The sequence below is a fragment of the Chiloscyllium punctatum genome, chromosome 12 (genome assembly GCF_047496795.1).
Source record: "Chiloscyllium punctatum isolate Juve2018m chromosome 12, sChiPun1.3, whole genome shotgun sequence".
Lineage (NCBI taxonomy): Eukaryota > Metazoa > Chordata > Chondrichthyes > Orectolobiformes > Hemiscylliidae > Chiloscyllium > Chiloscyllium punctatum.
In genome coordinates, this window is record NC_092750.1 from 23,812,050 (window position 1) to 23,836,431 (window position 24,382).

General features: G+C 40.1%; 1 protein-coding gene across 3 annotated transcripts in view; it reads left to right on the forward strand.

Moving 5' to 3' along the window:
* Positions 1 to 24,382, forward strand: part of iars1 (isoleucyl-tRNA synthetase 1) — a 206,698-nt gene that overhangs the window by 155,034 nt on the left and 27,282 nt on the right. For all 3 annotated transcript variants that reach the window (XM_072582128.1, XM_072582130.1, XM_072582129.1), the window contains exons 29-32: positions 1,617 to 1,793; positions 3,573 to 3,693; positions 10,057 to 10,182; positions 23,409 to 23,555. In XM_072582128.1, the coding sequence (XP_072438229.1) occupies positions 1,617 to 1,793; positions 3,573 to 3,693; positions 10,057 to 10,182; positions 23,409 to 23,555 (571 nt within the window). The remainder of the gene's footprint in view (positions 1 to 1,616; positions 1,794 to 3,572; positions 3,694 to 10,056; positions 10,183 to 23,408; positions 23,556 to 24,382) is intronic.

Below are 24,382 nucleotides of genomic sequence, written 5' to 3' on the forward strand. Positions count from 1 at the left end.
CATTTCAGAACAGAAATGCGGAGACATTTCTTCAGCCAGAGAGTGGTGGGCCTGTGGAATTCATTGCCACGGAGTGCAGTGGAAGCCGGGATGCTAAATGTCTTCAAGGCCGAGATTGATAGGTTCTTGTTGTCTAGAGGAATTAAGGGCTACGTGGAGAATGCTGGTAAGTGGAGCTGAAATGCGCATCAGCCATGATTGAATGGCGGAGTGGACTCGATGGGCCGAATGGCCTTACTTCCACTCCTATGTCTTATGGTCTTATGCTGCCAGACCAGCTGCATTTTTCCAGCAATTTGTGATTTTATCACTTAAATGTTTTTGATGCTTTTGTTGAATAGGTTTTAGCTTTTTTTAACATACAACTTTTTGTTAAGAGTAAATACTGGAGAGGTTATTAGCCTTCCAGAATCAACCTGCATTCAGATGAAATTTTCTGTCAATTCAGTTTTGTTTTCTGCAGGACACAAAATGATTGTGACTAAACTAATGAAAGTAGCTTGTATTTGTTCACATTTGTCAAATTTTGGGCCAGGTCGCATATTCTATGTAAATCCCCATTGGTTCAATCATCATGAAGGCAACTTTGTTTTAAAGTGGATGAAACAATCATCAATGCATACTGAATGTTATAATTATGAATTTGGCCACTTTCATCCTATGTGCAAGCTTTTGGCAACTACTTTTTGAGGCTACTATATTAAAATCAATATATTTACATTTCATTTCATAGCGATGATTATTGACATTTGGTTATGTGCCATAAAGCTATTATAGTTTTCCTTGTGGTTGACTTTCTGTAACTAACTTGTAACTATGTGTTATTTAGAAGACAAAAATATTTTCTAACTACAGGAGAATAAGGTTTCCAAGAAATACTTAATTTTGAGATTTTTTCCTATATACATTTTATTCAGACATATCTGTTCATATTTACATTATGCTTTTCAAAATATTCAATTGCTGCATTGTTAATATAGCAAGTACAATGCATTTTGAGATTTGTCTCAACACCTAAATTATATTGTTGATTATGTGCCATAGCATTATTCATCTGAAGTGATTTTTTACACAAAATTAGAATGAGTAAATACTTTTATCATTCAATTTTCACAATGCTCTGTTTTTTGGTGTTAATGGCTTTTGAAAGTAATAAATATTTCTTGTTAGTATTTGATATTCCATTTATAATCAAGTTTGAATTAGTTTTTTGTGTGCACTTCAGCTCTGCGGAATATTGATAATTCCACAAAGGTGGTAAATTATTATCTGCTCTTCATAATGTACAAGTATTCTTGATTTTTTTTATCCCTCTTAAAATCCATATATATGCTGAAGTGCACACCAAAAAACTAATTCAAACTTGATTATAAATGGAATATCAAATAAGTCTTAATTTAAAAAGAAGGGTAACTTTCCCATGATGTGTGCTATCTGCTTATTTGCAAAGCAAGCATTCAGTTTGCTTCATGTCTTCCAGCATTGACAGATTGGAACATTTTTGATACTTTACAGTGCAACATCTTGGTAGTCAACTTGTACCACCTTGTCAGTGTGCTCAATAGCAAACTTGGTCCAGGAATGATGACAAGATTTTACAAAATTTTTACTTACAGGCCCATCTGGTGCCGTCAGATGAGATCACTGTTTACTACAGCTCCGAGCCAAAAGGAGAGTATTTGGACAATGTAATTCAGGGTCACATTGACTTTATCTTAGGAACTATCAAAGCCTCATTGAAGCCTTACCCTGTACCGATTACTGCTGGCATTATAATACAGGAAAAAACGCAGGTAAAGCTTCTAACATTTTTATCTGCTGTCTTACGCGTTCTTAGTCTGAGTTTCATGGCATTTTCAAATGTATGTGGTTACGGATGTGCTCTCAAATCTCAAAACTCGCTAGTATGTGGTTGCATTTGATACAAAGTTGAGATGTAGCTTTATTTGGTGTTGAGTATCATAGAATCCATACAGTGTAGAAAGAGGCCATTTGGCCCGTTGAGTCTGTACAGACCTTCCAAAGAGCATCCTAGATACTTTATCTCCATAACTCCATATTTACCATGGTTAATCCACCTAGCTTACACATCCTGTGTCAGTACAGACAGTTTAGAGTGACCAATCCATCTAACCTTCACATCTTTGGACTGTGGGAGGATACCAGAGCAGCCAGTAAATACCCACACAGACATGGAGAATGTGCAGACTCCATACAGACAGTCACCCAGGGTTGGAATTGAACTTGGGTCCTTGATGCTGTGAGACAGCAGTACGAACCACTGAGCCACCATGCTACCCACCATATCCCTCTGGGTTTTTAAATCAGTGATGTTAGGCCAATCCGTTTTCCTACTGAAATACTGAGCAAGTCAGAGGCTAGGAATATTGCAGTGAGTAACTCACTGACTCCCTAAGACAAAAGTCAGGAGTGTGGTGAAATATTCCCCTTGCCTGGATAAGTGCAGCTCCAACAACACTCAAGAAGCTTGACGTTATACAGGACAAAACAACCACGATTGGAACCACATCCACAAACATCACTCCACCACCATAGCTCAGCCACAACAGTGTGTATGATTCACAAAATGCACTGCAGAAATTCACCAAGGCTCTTTAGGCAGTAACTTCCAAATGAACGACCACTGTCACCTAGAAAGACAAACATAGAAGATACATGGGAACACCATTGCCTGCAAGTTTCCCTCCAAGCCAGTCACCATTCCTGACTTGGAAATATATCTCCATTCCCTCAGTATTTTCGGATCAAAATCTGGAACTGCCTCTCTTATGGCATTATGGGTGCACCTATGGCACAGGGATTATAGCCGTTCAAGAAGGCAGCTCAACACCACCTTCTCAAGGGCCAACAGGGGTGAGCAATAAATGCTGGCCCAGCCACAATGCCCACATCCCAAAAGTGAATAAAGAAAAAGAACAAAAAGACCAATTATGCATTTCTGATGTAAAATGTGGAAGCTTTGTTCCATTCACGTATTTCCATGTAATTGTTAAATGTGGGGCAGTTGTAGTTTTTAGTAAGGTATGATAGAATTGATTTTTTAAGAATTATTAGAAGATGTGATTAGGTCCTTCCTGCAGGTGAGCTTACTACATGACTGATCACCAAAGAAGTGTCCTGGTGTATTCAGTCAATCTAAATTATGCATAGGATATCAACTATGATGCAAGGACGAAAAAAGCGATTATTTTTAACATTTTATAATGTGAATTTTATTCGTTAGAAACCTAGAAATTCCTCCAGTCTATTCCAGTGAAATGTTCAAATGCTTCTTGGAACAGCTGATTTTTCTTTATCGAGGACAGCAGCTTTGAATCATCCTGGGTGGGTGGATGGGATGCCAAACATGCATGCACAGCTGGTTTCTGTTCTTAAAGAAAGACAAAATGATTATTTTTTAATTGCTGTGTTTGTAGCAAATATTTTTCATCTTTGGTGTGTGACTTGTAACAATATGCCCTTTTTATAAGGGAGTGCTAATGTAATGTTTGGAGAAAAATACGCAGCGGGTCAGAACAAGAGGCATTACCTTTTTATTCTCTTATTGGTAGTTGAAGGGCTCAAATCTCGATTTGACACTTGTGAAAGGAGCGTCAACCATCGATGCTCCAGTTTTGGGCCCTGCCTGTGCATACATCAATCTCAAGGTTTGTGTCGATGGACAAAAGCAAGGTAAGAATCAGAAACATTGGATTTTTATATATTTATTAAAAAGACATTGACTTATTTTAGTGCTGTTTAAAATTGACCTAAAACCAGTATTTTCAAAGATTGCTGGATGACTGATCCTCATTGCAAGTATTGTGCAAACAGCTGCTTGAACAAGCTGTAATTGAAATGGTTGCAGACAAATTGGAGCCAAGGGCAGTGTTGATTTTCACCAGACAAATCAAAGGACTGCATTTGAAGGAGTAGGTGTAAGATATTAGGAGTCTTCCATCGAGACTCTGGGTAATCCTGCAAGCCAATACTATCATGGATAGTAGACAGAATTTGTAAGCACATTTACAAGTCCTAAAACTTGTACTCTTTTCAGACTACAACTGAATTGTGTCATCTTAAATGAGATAAGGTCCGGGGGGATCCAAGATGGCGGCGACCCAGCAAGTCTTAGTCTATAGTGCTCCTCCCAAGACTTGGGTAAAGTGGGCCACCCGCCTCCACCCACTCACCAAATAATTTAAAATAGTTTTTACTTAATGTAATTAGTTGCTCAGTACTGAATTTAAACAACCTAATCTCCTGTAAAAATGGCTAAAGGGAAAGGAGCCCGCAGTTCCCAGCAGGCAGGAACACCTCCCCCACCCTCCTCAGCTGCAGCAGAGGCATCCGCAGCCACCCTGGGGGACTTATCTACGGTGGCGAGTCTCGTGGAAATAATCTCTAAACTCAATGCAAAGATCGACGCCTTCATCGAAGAGTCCCGGAGCCGATGGGATTCACTCTCGGCCATGTTACAAAAGCACAACCGAGACGTCAAGCAATTTGAGCGCCGAGTCGGAGGGGCGGAGCTGAAGGCCTCGACCTCCGAGACTATCGCAGAATCGGCCGTAGATCGGGTCTAGACTCTTGAAAATATTCGTTTGCTGGGCCTTCCCGAACGGGAAGAGGAAGGCCAGCTTACAGCATTTCTCGAACAGTGGCTTCCACAGCTTTTAAATCTGGAGGCTGGATCAGGCCAGGTAAGGGTGGAATGGGCCTACCGGATTTCAATACGCAGGCCCGGCACGAACCAGCGCCCTCGCCCAGTCCTGTTCCAGCTGCAGAGCTATAAGGAGAGGCAGATGCTCTTAGAAGCTTCCAGAAATCTTGGGAAAGATCCCCAAGCCATGATTTATAAAGGATCCAAGATTATGTTATTCCAGGACTTTTCCCCAGCTCTGGTCCGAAAGGGGAAGGCGTTTGATGAAGTGAAGAAGTGTTTAAGGGACTTAAGTATTCAGTACTCCTTGCGCTACCTAGCAACGCTCCGCTTTAACCATGAAGGGCCGGTGTATAACTTCGGACTGCCAGAAAAGGCCAAGGAATTTTTGGACTCTCTTAGATAAATTATAAGAATTATAAGTTTACACCCCAACCTTTTTTTTATATTAATCACTTTCTTTACCTTACTGTTTAATATTATCTTCGGGGGGTGGGGGGTGGGGAGAGGGGTTTATTTATTTGTTCTCTACTTAGCGATTTTCTCCCCTCACCCTTTTTTTATATGTATAGGCCGGGTTTCTGTCTTTAGCGGCGGGTTGTTTTTCCCTGTTATTTTACTACTATATTAAATTATTACTTGTTGAGGTTGTAATTTTATAGTTATATATGGTTAAACATGGTATTAACATTACCAAATGTATCCAGGTGTTGGTGTGGGGCGGGGGGGCGTTAGGGGTAGGGTGCTCACTGTTAACTCTAGCTCTGTAGTATATTTGAATTTTCTTCATCCTATCGAGGGGTGCCTGAATCAAGGGTGGGCCACTGGTTGGGAGAGGATATGATGGACTTTTGGAAAGGAAGTATTGCCCCTGGGAACAAGGAGGAAAATGCCTATTAAAAAACAAAAAAAATGTTTTTTGTTTATTTAGAAATAGTTTTTTATGATATTGATGGGAGTGTATTAAAGAGCCTTTATTTTTGTGAATTTTATATGCTCTGTGCTCGGGATGTTCTGGATAGGGTTTACCCTCCCGAGGGGTCTCAGGTTTGCCCGGACGATTATGGTTGATCAGTCGGTTAAGTGGTGCACCTGGAATGTCAAGGGGAGTAATTCACAGTCAAAAGGAAGAAAATATTATCAAACCTCAAGAAAGAAAGGGTTTATATATCTCTCCTACAGGAGACCCATTTATTCGATAAAGAACACGGTGGCACAGTGGTTAGCACTGCTGCCTCACAGCGCCAGACGCCTGGGTTCAATTCCCGCCTCAGGCGACTGACTGTGTGGAGTTTGCACATTCTCCCTGTGTCTGCGTGGGTTTCCTCCGGGTGCTCCGGTTTCCTCCCACACTCCAAAGATGTGCAGGTCAGGTGGATTGGCCACGCTAAATTGCCCGTAGTGTTAGGTAAGGGGTTGATGTAGAGGTATGGGTGGTTTGCGCTTCGGCGGGGCGGTGTGGACTTGTTGGGCCGAAGGGCCTGTTTCCACGCTGAAAGTAATCTAATCTAATCTAAACACTTAAAATTACGACTGGGTGGATTTGATCAGGCCTTCTTTTCTTCCATCAGCTCGAAAAGTAGGGGGTTGTTATTCTTATTTGGAAGAACTTCCCTTTCAAAATCCTAAATCAGATAAAAGACAAATCTAGACGATATATTCTGATTAAAGCCCTTATAAATGGAGAGGAATATGGGATCTTAAAGCTTATGCGCGAGATTTGATCATTTCATACTCAGCGACCCAGAAAAAATTAAAGGGCAGAACAACAGCATCTGCTCGCTTAAAAGCGGCTGAAACAGCATACGCTGACGGACCTTCTATTATCAAATTACAAAGGATTACAGCCCTTAGGACAGCTTTAAACACCACGCTCACCCAAATAGCTAAGAGGGAAATATTATTTACAAAAGAAAGATTATATGAATTTGGCGATAAACCTGGTAGATACTTAGCATCTCTCGCAAAGAAAAGAAAGGCCCCTCAAACTATCATGTCTATCAAGGAAAGTACGGATATTCTGACTCATGATCATAAAAGGATTAACGCAATCTTTAGAGAATTTTATTCTGATTTATATAAATCGCAGGATTGCGAAGACAGAACTAGGAGGATGCAGTCATTTTTTAAAAACCTGACCTTTCCGGACCTAACTCCGGAACAGGTATCAGTCCTGAATGTTCTCCTTACAATCCAAGGAATACTTGACGCAATCAGGCAACTTCAGAGCGGTAAGATGCCTGGCCCAGATGGCTTTCAAGCTGAATTCTATAAAGAATTTACAGGAATATTGGCTGGTCCGTTTATGGACATGTATAACTATGCATATAGTCAGGGCTCTCTCCTGCCTTCGCTGAAAGAGGTGAATATCTCTCTTATCCTCAAAAAAGGAAAGGACCCAGAAGATTGTGCGTCATACAGACCAATATCCTTCCTAACTGTAGATTTTAAAATCCTCTCTAAAACTTTAGCATTGAGGTTAGAAAGGGTATTGCCACACATCATAAAGGAGGATCAGATGGGGTTTGTTAAGGGCCGTAGATCATCCAGTAATGTTAGAAGCATTTTGAGTGTGATTCAAGCCTGCCATCAGGGAAAGACACCAGGAGTAGTAGTCTCATTAGATGCAGAAAAGGCATTCGACAGGGTTTGAATGGTCATATTTGTTTTACACATTGGAAAGGTTTGGCACTGGAAAGGTGTTTACCAAATGGGTCTCAACACTGTATAGTGATCCTAAAGCAGTTGTGATTACCAATGGATTATGCTCGGATAGCTTCAGTGTGGATAGGGGCTGCCGTCAGGAATGTCCTCTTTAGCTATTGCTATTTACGCTAATAATTGAGCCACTAGCAGAAGCTGTACGGGCTGACCCTAATATTACGGCCCCGAGGATTGGTACAGGTAAACGTAAAATTACCCTTATGCAGAAGATGTTCTTCTATTTCTCAGTAATCCTTTAATGTCCGTACCTCGCTTAATCCAAGTTATTAATACATTTAGTGTATTTTCAGGCTCTAAGATTAATTTCTCAAAGTCAGAGGCTATGCCAATGGGTGGCCGTGCTAGTATATCCCACTTATCGTACGGATCCCACTTTCCCTTTCGGTGGTCCCTGGAGGATTTCTTATGTTTAGGCATTTTTATTACCCCAGTATTTGGTCAGTTATACAAGGCTAACTTTGTGCATTTACTAGAAAGGATAAGGCAGGACCTCCAGCGATGGGGAGACCTTCCAATTTCCTGGCTGGGTAGAATAGCACTAATTAAAATGAATGTCTTGCCCCGTCTCCTATACCCTATGAGAATGCACCCAGTGATGCTGCCGAGGCTGGCACGACATAAATTATATGGCTGGTTGGGTTCCTTTATCTGGAATCATAGACGGCCCTTCATTAAGCTGAAGAAGCTACAGCTTGCACAGGCAAGGGGAGGATTGGATTTCCTAGATTTTAGGAACTATCAGTTAAGTTCCCTATTAAGCTACATAGCCGGTGGGAGTTCTCTGACCCGCAATCGATCTGGCTGGACATCGAGGCTTCTCGAGTAAAATGCCCACTTATTAACCTCTTATTTTCAGATAAGAGGAAAATCATCACGGATCAATGTAAAACCTCTATAATACTAAACACAATTAAAGCTTGGAATATAATGCGGCAAAATGAGGGCAACTCACATAAAACATCCCTTTATGCTCCGATAGTGGGAGCATGGAGAGTTCAACCAGGGCTTTCAGATGCCACTTTCAAACTCTGGAGATTCAGGGGTATCTCCTGTTTAGGGGATCTGTTTAAAGAAGGGGTCCTGATGTCTTTTGAACAGCTGCATCAGAAATTTGGATTTCCTAATGGAGACCTCTTTCAATACTTCCAAATTCGAGATTACATACAGAAGAAGACTACGTTATTAGGTAGTCTTTATAAATCAGATAGAGAATGTAGAGTGTTAGGTTCAATGGGGGTATCTTCCGTCAGCACTATTTATCATGTATTACATGATGAAGTATCGGGAGATATGGACAATCTGCTTAAGACACAGGATCAGGATTTGGGACTGGAAATTTCTGTAGAAATGTAGAATGACATTTGGGGAAAATGCCAGAAGAATCACCATCTGCAACAGAACTCAGGTCATTCAGTTGAAGATACTTCATAGGGCCCATATAGCACCGGACCGATTGGCAAAATGTAAGGCAGGAGCATCTCCAATGTGTCCCAAATGTAAAATAGAGGTGGGCACTCTTGTATGTTGCTTATGGACCTGTCATAAGATCCGTAGATATTGGACTAAAGTAGCAAGTGCTCTGACAGAAATCTTAGGAACGGAAATTAGAGTGGACCCTGTATCTTTCCTTTTGGGCTTTTCGAACTTACCCTCCCTGGATATGCACAGGAAGAGATTATTTTCTATTTTCTCTTTCTGTGCAAGGAAAAATATTTTGGTAAACTGGGTGGCTGAGAGCCCCCCTGGACTTTCGAATTGGCACAGAAATATCGTGCACCAGAAGACCACATTATTCCATAAAATATGGCAGCCCTTCTTGAATTACCCAAATACAGATATTTCGGCCATCCTAACAAGGGCTTTTATTTAATTGAGGTGGCGAACCTGGCTGGTCCTGGGTCCCTTGGGAGAGGAATCCCGCACAAATAAGGGTTTTGTTCCAATTTGATGTTAACACATTCCGAGCATGTATCTCACTACTCAATTTCTGTGTTATCCATCGGGTTTTTTTTTTCTCTTCTTTGAATAATGTAAGAGACTTAATTATACACTCTGGTTAGTTGTAGGTTAGATTAGTAGTTAGTTGAGTTTTGTTTTTTTCTCTCAGTATCTTTTTTTTCTGTTTGATAAATTTTGGTTATTATTTATTTAAGATTTAATTGTCTATCAATGTTTATACTTGGTTTTTTTTTATTTGTAAACTTGTAAAAATATGTTAAATTTTCAATAAAAATATCTATTAAAAAAAATGAAATAATGTCCATGTGAATCTAGTATGTTGATTCCACATCAATTAACTAAATTATCAGATATACATAACATTTCTCTGTGGATTTCTAGATGAATTTGTCGATATATGCTGATGTATTTATGTAACTGTAAGAAATGAGCTGACCATAAAAAGTTGAGGCAATGTGGTAATCTAGAGGACGAATTATTTTAATTGAATCCTCGTATCTGCATGTGTTTCTGTGTAGCTTGCATAACCATCTAGAATATGTCTGCTAATTTGACTTTAGTAATAATTCCACTCTTAATACACAATTAGAGTCAACACAAAAAGGCAAATGCCGTGTTTAAAGAAAAATAAATTTATTCTAAGGCAGTATTATTGAATCATCAAAACTCTGTTCTCATTATTGAAATAAATATATTGATTCATTTTTCAGATGGTGTGGTACTACTGGAAAATCCAAAAGGAGATAATGTTCTGGACTTTGTCAAGCTGAAAAATGTGATCATCAACATATTTAGACTGCAGACAACCAAGATAGCTATCTATCATGATAAAAGTGGTAAATATGTACTTAGCTTTCGAAATGTTCCATCATGTGATTCTTCTCTAGTTTCTTTTGTTATTGGACCACGGGTTTGCTTGGAAAAGGAGCAACTTTGCAACACATATCGCTTTTAACATGCAAATTATCCATTAAGTTCAGATGAGAAAGATACATGATGTAAGTTGTGAATGCCATAAGTTTCTGGTTGATTTATGGCACTGCAGCCCTACAACATCCAGTTGTAAATGGTGGTGAAGAATTAAATAACTCAGTAGAGGAGGAGGCTCCACAAAAGAAAAACCCATACTCAAAGATTGGGGGGCCCTGAACATCAATGCAAAAGATAAGGCTGAAGCATTTACCTTAATCTTCACCCAGAAGTACCTGTGGATGAACTCTCTCAGCTACTTCCAGAGATCCCCAGCATCACAGGTGCCAGTCCTCTGCAATTCATTTCATTTCATTCCACACGATATCAAAAAACAGTAGTAGACATTAGATACTGCAAAGGCTGAGGGACCTGAAAGAGTACTGGAGACTTGTGCTGCAGACTTCACATACCCTTAACTAAGCTGTTCCAGTACACAGTGGCTCAGTGGCACAGTGGTTAGCACTGCTGCCTCCTAGCACCAGGGTCCCAGGTTCAATTCCAGCCTCGGGTAACTGTCTGTGTGGAGTTTGGACACATTCTCCCTATATCTGCATGGGTTTCCTCCGGGTGGTCCGGTTTCCTCCCACAGTCCAAAGATGTGCAGGTCAGGTGAATTGGCTATGCTAAATTGCCCATTTTGTTAGGTGCATTAGTCAGAGGGAAATGCGTCTGGGTGGGTTACTCTTCGGAGGGTTGGCGTGGACTTGTTAGGCCGAAGGGCCCGTTTCCACACTGTAGGGAATCTAGAAAAGCTAGTATTTCCCCAACAATGAAAATTATCTAGGTATGTCCTGTTCACAAAAAGCATGACAGATCCAACCCAGTCAATTACTGCCTAACAGTCTACTCTCAATCACCAGTAAAATGATGGAAGGTGACACCAACATTGCTACCAAGCAGCAATGACTTGCTTGTTGACTCCCAGTTTGGTTTCCACTAGGACCACTCCGCTTCGGATTACACCTCATTACACCTTGGTTCAAACATGGACAAAGGAGCTGAAGTCCAGAGGTGAAATATCAGTGCTTGTCCTTACCACCAATGCTGCATTTGACTGATTATGACGTCAAGGAGTTCAAGCAAAACTGGAATCAATAGGAATAGGGGGGGATTTCTCTGCAGGTTGAAGTCATACCTGACACAAGAGAAGAGAGTTACAGTTGTGAGAGGTCAGTCATCTCAGCTGCAGGACATCTCTGCAGGACCTCCTTAGTGTAGTATCCTAGGCCCAGCAATCTTCACCTGGTTCATCAATGACTTTCCCTCCATCTTAAGGTCAAAGGCGAGGGGGTGGAGGGGTGGATGTTCGTTGATGATTGCATGATGTTCAGCACCATTCACTTTGACTCATACTGAAGCAGTTCATTTATGGGCATGCAAAGTTTACGTAGCTTTCTAAAGAAGTAGAGGCACTAGTTTGCTTTCTTGACTGTAATATTAGTGTGGATGGACCAGAATAGATTGTTGGTGATATTAACTCCTAGGAATTTGAAGCTTTTGACCACTTGCACCTCAGCACCATTGTTACAGGGGCGTGTCCTCCATTTTGCTTCCTGAAGCTGATGACAAACTCTTTCATTTTGCTGACATTGAAGGAAAGATTGTTGTCTTTACACGATGCCGCTAAGCTGTCTGTCTCTTTCCTGTGCTCATTGTTTGAGATCAGACCGACTATGGTAGTGTCATCCGCAAATTTATAAATGGAGTTAGAACTGAGTTTGTCCACACAGTCATGAATGTATAAAGAGTATAGTAAAGGGCTGAGTGCGCAGCTTTGTGGGGCATCGGTGTTGAGGATTATTGTAGTGGAGGTGTCATCACCTATCCTTATTAATCGCAGTCTGCTGGTCAGTGGCAAAAGTGCCAAGGTTTCCCTGCCATAGCAATGTGCTACAGGCTCCCTACTGATTCTTCAGACGATTCTTCAAAACCCCTGTTGTCCACATTAAATCTTCACCTTTTGTCTCGTTATCTTTCCAGAATCCATTTTGTGTCTAGGCATTCATGGAAGCATTGAGATTCATTTGACAAGGCATAACAAGTATTTGGGTCAAGGCAATCTAAGAATATTGTCACTTAATACACTAAATTTAAAATTAGGAACAGCTAGAAACAGCACCAAAGCTTACACAATACGCCCATGGAAACTGTTTCAAAGATTGCAAACCTACTTGTTTCTTGTTGAATATTCTCTGTATAAAATTTCAAAGTAGTTGGGAAGTGTTGGTCTTTCCAAAGGCCATTAGGATTTTGCTGTCCAGTAGTTTATAAATGTGAATCCATGTTGAGTTGATCCTTTGTTGCTGACAGGTTATTTGCAATACAAGCTTAATTACCACAAGGTGATACTGTAGACAAGGTGTGATTATTGAGTCTCTGATGAATGTTTTTGGTTCACAGGATCGCCAAGACATGCTGTGATTTTTATTTTGTGGAATTATTTTGGCAGTACACAAGTGCTGCCGATGTTCGAAGATTTGTTGTGCCAGCAATGAGAGATCAATTCCAGAAATTCACCATAATGACTAAAATTAAAGTCTTGATCACTGTGCTGGCTGGCTGTGGATGAGTTTTTAGTTTATATCCATTTTGTTGCAATATTACTTCAAGAGAATAGCATATATTGTAACAAAGCATCACAAAACTAGGATGTAAAGCAGCATGTATCAAACAGGATGTGTGTCCATTGGTGAATCATTCGAGCTGACTGTTGGTTGAGCTTTCCTGTAAAGGGAAAACAGCCATAGTGCCAGAGGGCAGCTCTCATGAGGGAGGACTGTTAGTGAGTTTAACCTGCCTCAAAAGGGACGAAGTTGAGAAGGTGGGACCTTCACATATATCTATACGTAACATAAATTAATTCTCGATCTCTATTGAAGAGAACCTACCAATATTTGTGAATTCTGTACTTGATGACTTTTGTCAAGAAGCCAGAAATGAAACACATTTCACTGAAAATATTTGGCAGCATAAGACTGACACAATATTTTTAGTCTTTCAGGTGCAACCTTTATCCTGACGAGCAAATAACTATAAGCATCGCATTGTGCCTGCTTAGCATGGACAATCTTGGGAATAGCCATCAGCCTTCAAGCTGTCTGTTAATTCGCACGGCATCTTGAGGTTTGGGTATACATACCTTTCCTTCTCAGTTAAAATTTGAATTCATTATCTCTGAACATTAGCAGAGTGCCATGCCCGTAACAAGTGCGGCATTTTCAGATACAGCTCCCATCATCTCAGTATATCTGTAGTAAATACGCTCTGTAATGTCGCCTTTATACAGAAATCTGGATTAGTGGTGCTGGAAAAGCACAGCAGTTCAGGCAGTACTGCTCCTCGGATGCTGCCTGAACTGCTGTGCTTTTCCAGTACCACTAATCCAGAATCTGGTTTCCAGCATCTGCAGTCATTGTTTTTATCCGCCCTTATACAGAAACACATATATTTTGAAAATCCAATGTTTGACAGTTGTAGTTTTGATACATGTGAAGTATAAAATTAAATATTTGTGACATCAAAATTGTAGAACCCAGCATGTCCTAGCTATGAATGAAGAATAGTTTGTAGTATGACTGAGTGGAGATGTGAAATTGAACTAATCTCAATTTCTGCAACTGAAACAATAAGTATAAAAAAGCATAAGTAAATTGAAATATTGAAAAGATTCTGCCCTGGTACACTGTGCATCGATTACCAAGGACAGGCAGTGCTACAGACCTTTAACTGCAGAGTCCATGTTGTATGCTTCAGGAACACTGAACTCAAAAGGTCAAATATATCTCTTGCTATTGTGATTTCACCCAGTTGTCAAATGCTGCCAAAGTTATGCCCTTTTTTTAGCAACAGCCAGCAATGAGGTTTACAAACATATATCATTTCATCCTTCAAAATAATTGGTGTCTATATAGTTTTTCTGTGTCAGAAAGAGATGCTGGAAAACTGTTATTTAAACTGCATTGCACTGTTGCAATTCCCATCAGTTTCAGAACACCATTTCCTTGTTGGTGTGCAATAATAGCAAACATTTGCCTCTTCTTTGCAGTAATAGATGCTAAATGATTACTGCAGCTAACCTTGCTGAAAATGCGAATACAGTGAACATTATATTATATCTATTTATAATTGAGTTGTTTAAATCAATTCCTCTGTTCCTGTTTGCACTGCTACTTATAATACTTTCTTTCTATTCTATACAACTGGTCACCTTTTTGTAAGGAGGGTAGGAAAGAAATTGCTGTGCACTCAGATGGTTGTGTTGTAATACAGATTGGTAAAATGGAGCTTTGAATTTAGATAGAAAGATGAGAGTTTTTCGTGGGTATTCTGTTCAATAGTGCCCTTAACAGGCTGATCCAAAAAATGTATTTGTAATTTAAATACCTACGAAGATACATATCATATTTTATTGATGACTTAATTCAAATACCTGTATGCTTAAATGCTTGTATCCATTGCTGTGGTTTGAATAGAATTTAATGCCCCTTGGTGATGAGTTTGGAATCTGGCACCTTCCTGCCTCCAAACGTTCTGGACAACTTCTGAAGTTGGTTGCCATTGTAGTATTTTAATCAATATCAGCCGTGGAATGAGTCACATAAAGTAAATTGTGGTCTCCCGTTCTTGTCCATCATTCAAATGCACTCAATGTCTGATTGGGAAGTGGAAGGCACGCTAAGAACCAGCCCGTCTTCCACTCCCAATTCCTCCTAATGTAAGTCCCCCCTCAGTGAAACGCTCCTCCTCAAGTCCTCACTTACCTGGTGTCTGGGCCCTTCATCAATCCATGTGGTGACAGCATTACCAGCAACCAATCGACTTCTGGTCTCAGCGAGGCGAGATGTCAACATGGGCTTGTTTGGAAGACCATTTCTCTGCACTTCTTTCTCCATTGTATAATTTATTCCTAAATCTGCAGTGTCCATGAATGTTAACTGAAAAAGCTGTACCTAGAGACTTTATAAATGGCAGCTTACACACTCTTCACTGTGTGTCAATAAAGCTAATTCTAATTCTAACTGCAGGTGATACTCCCAGGCAGTGAAGAGCAGATGGTCCATCATTTGCCTATAATTCTTGTCGGGCTAGTTTTCACCCCAGAGTCCTAAATCCTGAGGAAGGCCCAACAGTGACCAGTTAAGTGTCTAGAGGATGCTTAATTCTGGTGAACAGTACCCAACAGAAGAGACATGGGACTCTTGCCAATTCTTCAGTGATTGTCAAGAGCCCTGATGCCAACATTAATTTCTTCTTTACAGAAGTCTTTTAATTAAGGATGGATAATAAGTATTAGCCAGCCAGTGATGGTCACATCCTGCAAGTGAATAAAAAAACTAAGTTATTAAGTCTTTTAAGTACGTACAAAAAATTGCACTGTATGCAGAATTATGGAATGCCACATGCTGTATTTTAATAAGCTTTAAAGGTAATTTAAATTATCATAACTTCTGGTTAAATCATGGTTTTCAGTTTATATATAATATATATATATATGTGTTCCTATTATCTGTTAGTGTTTTATTATATGTTAGTATTCCTCGTCATATTATCTGTAATTTTAAATAATCATTTATGTTCCTCAGGTGTAACTGCCCCTTTTTACATTAAACACTTTTTCAATCAATTTATTTAAAATTTGGCTCTTTTGCCTCAAAGTTTTTAACACCACCTTAAAATCAAATATTATTTCGCAGTTGAAAGAATAGGTGCATTACCATTCACCAAACTGGTGACCATGCACATTAGTTATACTCCAAAAACAGTAAGAGGGTAAATACAGGAAATGCAGAATCTTTTGGCCATGTACTTCTGTTACTATCGCTCTGTTCTGTTTTGATATCTTCAGCACGTTGACTGTTGACCTAAGGGTCAAACTTCAGTGTTCATTTTAGGTGTTTCTACATGGAATCTGGTGAATTTCACTTATATATTGCTGTTGACAGACTATCTTCGATACCAAGATTATAGCACTGCAGTGATTCAAAAAGACAACTCGCCACTGTGATGTCAAGGGCAACTCTGGATGAGCAATAAAAGCTGGCCCAGTCAGCAATGCCCACATTGCTTAAGTGAATAAATACTCTTGTTTGCAACCTTAGATAATGGGCTAAATAGTGGGTTGTGGTCTTAATGCACAAAGCTCAGCCCTATAGATTTGCATAGCCTTAAGTGGTGTTAAATGGACTAACTAACTTGTCGTGTTTCCAAATTGTGATTGCAATAGCCCATGAAAGTTCGATGGATACAATTTTAATGTGGACATTGATTTTTGGAACTGCATCAAGAAAGATGAATGGCGTTTGGCTTTTAATAACGACCTTTTGCACCACAAGTTTGTTTGTAATTTGTAAATGTCATTGCGTTGTTCAAGGGCAGCAGGGAGAGGCCAGATAATTATAGACCAGTTAGTCTGACATCAATGATGGGGAAATTATTGGAAAAAGTTCTGAGGAGTGGATTAACCGACTTGGAAAGGCAGGCATTGATCAGGATGATGGCATGAATTTGTTGGAGGGAGATCCTGTCTGACTAATTTTTGCAAAGTTGAACAAATGTATTAGTGTGGTTTATATGGATTTCAGTAAGACCTTTGACAAAGAGGGCTTGTCCAAAAGGTGAGAACCAATGAAATTCAAGGCAAGTTGGCAAACAGGATCCAAAATTGGCTTGCAAATAAGAGGCAGATAGTGATGGTAGAGGGTTGTTTTTGTGATTGAAAGCCTGTGACCATTGGTATTTCACAGAGATTGGTGCATGGACACCTGTTTGTTATGTACATTAACAGCTTGGACCTGAATGTAGGTCATGTAAGTTTGCAGAATTCATGAAAATTGGTGGTGTTGATTGTGAAGAGACTACAGTCTGATCTTGATCAGCTGGTAAATTGGGTAGAGCAATGGCAGATGGAATTTAATCCTGAGAAGTGAGCAATTTGGGAGGTCTAACAAGTAAATGATTTACATAATGAATGATAGGTCCCAAGAGAGTTCTGAGGAGCAAAGGGACCTTGGTGTACAAGTTCATTGATCCCTGAAGGTATCCGTACAGGTGAATAGGGTGATGAAGAAGTCATATGGAATGCTTGACAACATTAGCTAAGGTGTAGAATATAGGAACAGAGAAATCTTGTTGTCGCTTTAAAAAACGTTGGTTAAGCCATTGGTGGAATGCTCAATTCTTGTTTCCATGTTATCGGAGGAATGTGATTATATTAGAATGAGTGGCAGAGGAGACCCACCTGAATGCTGCATGGAATGGAAAGTCTCAGTTATGAGGAGAGACTGGATAGGCTGGAACAGAGAAGACTGAGGAGAGGTCTGACTGAGAGTTATAAAATTGTGAGGCATAGATAGGATAGGTCATGAGATTCTTTTCCCCATGAAACATGGTTAAGACCAGAGGGCATAAGGTTAAGGTGAGGAGTAAGTGGATGAGAGAGGATCTGAGGAAAACAAAATTTACCGAAAGGGTGGTAGAAACATGAAATGTGCTGTCTGAGATGGTGGTGGAGGCAGGTATTCTCTCAACGTTTAAGAAGCATCTGCATGAGCACTTAAAATGTCAGGGCACATACAGGTAAATGGAATTAAGAATAGTTTGGTGTCTGTTGTTTGGCATAAACACGGTGGGCTAAAAGGCCTGTTTCTATGCTGTATGACTCTAAAGAAAATATGTTGAAACATTTCCAAATGGTTCAATTTAGGTTGTTATATTGGAAAAAAGATACGAAATCTGCATTCTTAACAAAAAACATGACCATGGCAACTGTGCTAAAGATTGGTGGATTATCAGGTTATTAAAGTGGTTATACGTTACATGGTCTGTTTGATTCCAGGTAAAATAGGGCTTTATGGATGAGAGCTGGAGAGTGTTTTAATGGAATCTGTACTTCAAAGCTTGAATTTATTTTAAGACAGATCTAAACTCTAAAGGGAAACTAAGAACGGAAACATAGCTATGTAGTTTCTAAGGATACAAAGACTTAAACTGCAATTGAAGATTGAAGCTGGGTGAATCCATTTGAAAGGGGACAGACACACACACTCAGATGATGATCTCAGTGGTATAGTACATGCAGGTTGAAAGAATATGAAGGCTAGATCCAGAAAAAGCAAGTATGTAATTGATATGGCTTCTTCTGTTACTTGAAGATAACATTGCAAGATTTATGTCATTCAGACTCTTAAAGCATAATTGAGGACGTTCTGCAGAAATATTGCATTTTGATGAAGTCTGACCATCTGCACCGCTGTCAGGCTAAATCCTAGAAGATGAGGAGCTAAAATTCTTTCTGAGGAAGACTGAGTTTTGAAAGATGTTGTCACTGAATTCAACACATGTAATGAATGCTCGTCCAGGCAAGCTTCTACAATTTGTCTTATTTGTATCTGCCATTAAAGTGTAATTTATAATTCATAATCAACTAAATTGCCTGCTAATATTTAACTTTTGACCCTGGCTTTTAGAGGATATATAATTATCCTAATTGCAGTTAGTATTTGTTTTGTTTGAGACTTGTAATGTTAAAACTTCCATTGCTTACACCATGAAAACTCATGGCTTCACTCTTTTAGTAATTAGGGATTTCAAACTTTTACTTTAAACTGAGATCCAGGCTATGAGACCAGATGGGATTGAGTTTCACAAGGAGGAGGTGTTAGCAATTCTGGAAAGTGTGAAAATAAAAAAGTCCCCTGGGCTGGATGGGAATTATCCTAGGATTCTCTGGGAAGCCAGGGAGGGGATTGCAGAGCCTTTGGCTTTGATCATTATGTTGTCATTGTCTACAGGAATAGTACCAGAAGATTGGAGGATAGCAAATGTTATCCGTTTGTTCATGAAGGAGAGTAGAGACAACCCTAGTAATTATAGACCAGTGAGCCTTACTTCAGTTGTGGGTAAAGTGTTGGAAAAGGTTATGAGAGATAGGATTTATAATCATCTAGAAAGGGATAAATTAATTAGGGATAGCCAGCATGGTTTTGTGGAAGGGTAGGTTGTGCCTAACAAACCTTATTGAGTTCTTTGAGATGGTGACCAAACAGGTGGATGAGGGTAAAATGATTGATGTGGTGTGTATGGATTTCAGTATGGCATTTGATAAGGTGCCCCACAGTATGTGTGAGGCCCTTTCGGTCATGGCTGACCATGGGAGGCATTCTCTTGTTCGGAGTTTCTGCTTCCCTGAAACAACTTCGCTTGTGACTGAGGAGACCAATGCTGGAGTGACAGACCCAGTCGCAGAGGTCACATCTGTAGGTGGTTGTTGATCTGCTAGAACTGCTGCACTCCATCCTTCATGCCTGCTTGTCTGTTGCAGTGTTCATCAGCTTCTTTTTCCCTGTTTTGAGGTGCTGGTTCAGGATGCTTCTCCATCTCATGTGGTCAGCTGCAGGCCGTTCCCAGGACTCTGTTACAATATCAAGCATCTTCATGTCCCTCACACAGACATCCTTGTAGCACAGTTGGGAACGCCCATTGGGTCTCTTACTGGATGCAAACTCTCCATAAAGGATATCCTTTGGAGTGTGGCCATCCTCCATGCGGTGGACATGGCCCAGCTCGTGCAGACTCTGCTGCCTGAGCAGAGTGTACATGCTGGGAAGACCAGCATAAGATATGACCGCTGCGTTGGACACTCTGTCTTGCCAGGATATGGAGGACACTCCTCAAGTGGAAGGTGGTTAGTCTTCTCTCTTGTCTGACGTATGTAGTCCATGTTTCACTGCCATGCAGCAGTGTGGTTATGGCACAGGCATTGTAGACTGACATTTTTGTCTTCACTGTCAGCTTGGGATTTATCCATACTCAAGTTGTGAGGTGAGCAAGAGTTGAGGCTGCTTTTCCAATCCTTTTGTTGATCTCCGTGTCCAACGAGAGGTTATCAGTGATGATAGAGTCAAGGAAAGTAAACTGATGGATGACATTGAGTTCATAGTCGTCGATATGTTGACTGACAGTGCCACTGTGATCTGTCACAGGACACTCATCTTCTTCAGACTGATAGTCAGCCCATAATCCCTGCAAGTGAAAGAGGTTGGCTATTGCAGAAAATATGGAGGCATGGGATTGAGGGTGATTTAGCGGTTTTGATCAGGAATTGGCTAGGTAAAAGAACACAGAGTGGCAGTTGATAGGAAATGTTCATCCTGGAGTTCAGTTACTAGTGGTGTACCACAAGGATCTGTTTTGGGGCCACTGCTGTTTGTCATTTTTAATAAATGACCTGGATTATGGCATAGAAGGATGGGTGAGTAAATTTGCGGATGCCACCAAGGCTGGTGGAGTTGTGGACCGTGCTGAAGGATGTTGCAGGCTACAGAGGGACATAGATAAGCTGCAGAGCTGGGCTGAGAGGCAGCGAATAGAATTTAATATGGAAACGTGTGAGGTGATTCACTTTAGAAGGAGTAACAGGAATACAGAGTACTGGGCTAATGGTAACATTCTTGGTGGTGTAGATGAGCAGAGAGGTCTCAGTGTCCATGTATATAGATCCCTGAAAGATGCCACCCAGGTTGATAGGGTTGTTAAGAAGGCATATGATATGTTAGCTTTCATTGGTAGAGGGATTGAGTTTCAGAGCCACGAGGTCATGCTGCAGTTGTACAAAACTCTGGTGCAGCCGCACTTGGAGTATTCCATACAGTTGTGGTTACCGCATTATAGGAAGGATGTGGAAGCTTCGGAGAAGGTTCAGAGGAGATTTACTAGGATATTGCCTGTTATGGATGGGCGGTCTTTTGAGGAAAGGCTGAGGGGCTTGAGGCTGTTTTCGTTAGAGAGAAGAAGGTTGAGAGGTGACTTAATTGAGACATGCAATTAGAGGGTTAGATAGGGTGGATAGTAAGAGCCTTTTTCCTCGGATGGTGATGGCTGGCATGAGGGGACATAGCTTTAAATTGAGGGGTGATAGATATAGGACGGATATCTGAGGTAGTCTCTTTACTCAGAGTAGTTGGGCATGGACTGTGCTGCCTACAATAGTAGTAGACTCACCAACTTTAAGGGCATTTAAATGGTCATTGGCTAAACATGTGGATGAAAATGGAATAGTGTATGATTGATAGGCTTCAGATTGGTTCCACAGGTTGGCACAACATTGAGGGTGGAAGGGTCTGTTCTGCACTGTAATGTTCTATGTAAGAATCCTGGTCTCAATCAAGAGCATGACAATAGCTAATTTCATTTTCTAACCAATACAAGGCCTGTGTGATTCACATTTGCCCTGGAGATCTTAATAAAGAGTGAAGCCATTGTAGTGTTGCATGTTTTCACAGGATCAGCTATCAAGAATCTGCGAGGGAGAGAACAAGGAAAAAGAGGCAGCAAGTTAAAACTTGGGTTCTGTTTGATAAGACCAAGTTTGTGAGGGTTTAATCAGAGCTAAACTATTCAGCTCCCTTTACTTAGAGGGAGGGATTTTCACTTTTCCTCTCAGTGTGAAAGTCAGTTCGGTGAGAAGTTTATTCAGTTAGAAGAGAGATAAAGGAGCTGTGAATAAATTTGGACTGGTTCCAGAGAGTGAAATATTCACCGAAGAGACAAATGAAGTACATCTATGGTGGAAGTTTTTGATCATTGAACCAAAGAAAAGATCCCTCATTTAACTTTTAGAGAGTATAAGTTGACAACTGAAATAGTGTTTACTCAATGGTGGTTTTGTTTGAGTAAAACGTGTAAAATTTGAAATTTTGTCATTTGATTCATTCACTAGACATTTGATTTTTTTAAAGAAGTTATTGGTCTCAATGGGGGTCCTGACAATGAAGAAATTCTGTATGTATACAAGAGCCACATTACTAGTATAGATTTATTATGTGCACAAAAATAAATTTAACGTTTTCAAATTGTCACTAAATTAGTATAATGGACCAAGACAATATTATGACATTGGTTTGTTCCATAATACATTTGAGCTTATACTGTCAATCATGTTTAGCAAGTGAAGCAAGTAGTTTACCCAAAAATGACACTCAAATATTGAGTTATCCTGGAATATGTTCATGAATTTCCAGCTGGCATCTCAACTGATACACTTATCTGTTCAGACTTTTGCATTACAGGTAAGTACAGCATAGGGAATGACATAATTGCTTGTCAATCTGAGGTGGTTCACCTTAAAATTTGAGATCTTGTTTCACAAATGAGTTGTCATTTTTGTTTTGCTCCTCAATGTAACTCTTCTGGATATAATGTCACACGTTTCTCCATTTCAAAACATATCATTTCTGCAACATTTTAGCATCAATTTGGAATTGAGGTTCAACATGAGTAATTGAATTGTCATGGTTGGAAATACTACTTGGCAAAATTCTTTATATTTTGGGATAATTTTGGTTTTGGGAAATGAGCAAGTCATGTATAATCTGAAAATAATGCTGCTGAGATTACAGGGGAGCAGATCACCCCCCTCCAAACCACTACCACCAAAGGAAAACTGGCAGTAAGCCATCAGACTTGAAAGAAATCCATGCTGCAGCCAAAACACCATGCACGGCAGGTTTCATTGCCTAACTTTGGGACTTCAACCCTTCACTGAGGAGAGGGTCCTGCCCTCAAGAACGGCTTACCAATCTAATTCTGCTCTGACTCTCACATATGAGAAGATAGCACCCCCTCCCCTTTCTACCACTTATGAACCTCTTTAAAAAGTGACCTGTTAGCTACCCATATCAACTATATTTTGGCTTAAACAGTATTATCAGGGTCAATAGACCATTATCATTATTTATTTAAATTGTTGCCACGCTGCCGACTTCAACATCCTTACACCCTCTGTTATGGAGATGAGCTCAGAGCTGAGTGGGAAGGTAGTGAGCTAACCTATATTATGTGCGTATCTGCTGAAAATACATCCTGGAGCATGTAGGATCCAATTCTTTAACTTCAGTTATGTCAAATACTGGGGATTTTTTTAAAGTTGTATACAAATGAATTAATATATTGTGGATGTAATTAATAATAGACTACATGTTGAAAAGCCACTGATCATCTACACTGGTGTGTGTTGCAGAAATGAAAAGAAAGCAGTTCTCCTGAAAACTGCCATTTTTCAAGTGAAGTCTGACTGTGTGTTTATCTCTTCCAGAACTAACAAATGGGACTGACCTGATGACTTTGAATGGAAAGACTCTGCATGTGACATCTGGGGTTACACCAGCAGAAACTGTTATGCAGACAGATACCCTGCTTTTCCAGTATGTCAACTTACAGCTGGTGAATGCCAAGCCTCAAGGTATGCGATTAGGCAACATAGTTGTTTTATTTGAAATTGCTTGAAAAACTTCACTTCTACTATAATGAGAATTTGTTCAACACAGCACTTACTGCTGGACGTTAACTTGTACATTGGTTTCCAGTATGACAAAACCATCACAGCTGTGTGCCAGGATGCTGCAGTATGAGCATGTGCAGCACGTCCTTGCTTTGTTTAAGATTTTGGTAAGTTTTCAGTATTTAATGTGTGCATATATACTCCCATATGAGGCACAATTTCAGAGTTTGCAGATGATACAAAAACATTGTGAACTTGACTGGGAAAGCTTTGAACCTTGAAAGGACATTCGTGTTGCTGATATGTCTGAACAGGTGGATGAAGAAGTGGAGACCATGAAATGATTCACCTTCGTAGATAGAAAGGAGAGACAATATTAAAATAAAGGGCAAATTCTGAAAGGAACACAGGAGCAGAGAAACCTAGCTGTAAGATTTCACTAGAATGGGTTGAGAGGAGATTCACTAGATGTTGCCGACCGGAGCATTTCAGCTATGAAGAGAGCCTTGATAGGCTGGTCTTACCTTCCTTTGAAAGAGAAGTCAGGGACCCTAATTGAGGTGTATAAAATAATGAGATGAAATCTGGGATAGATATGAAAAAAACTTGTCCCTTTAATAGAGGGGTCAATAACCAGGGTTTAGATCTCCGGAAAAAGGCATGAGATTCAGTTTTTTTCACCCAGAGGGCGGTGGTTATCTGACATTCTCTACCTGAAAGGTTGGTAGAAACAGGAGCAATCACAACATTTAAAAAGATTTAGATAATCACTTGAAACGCATAGCATA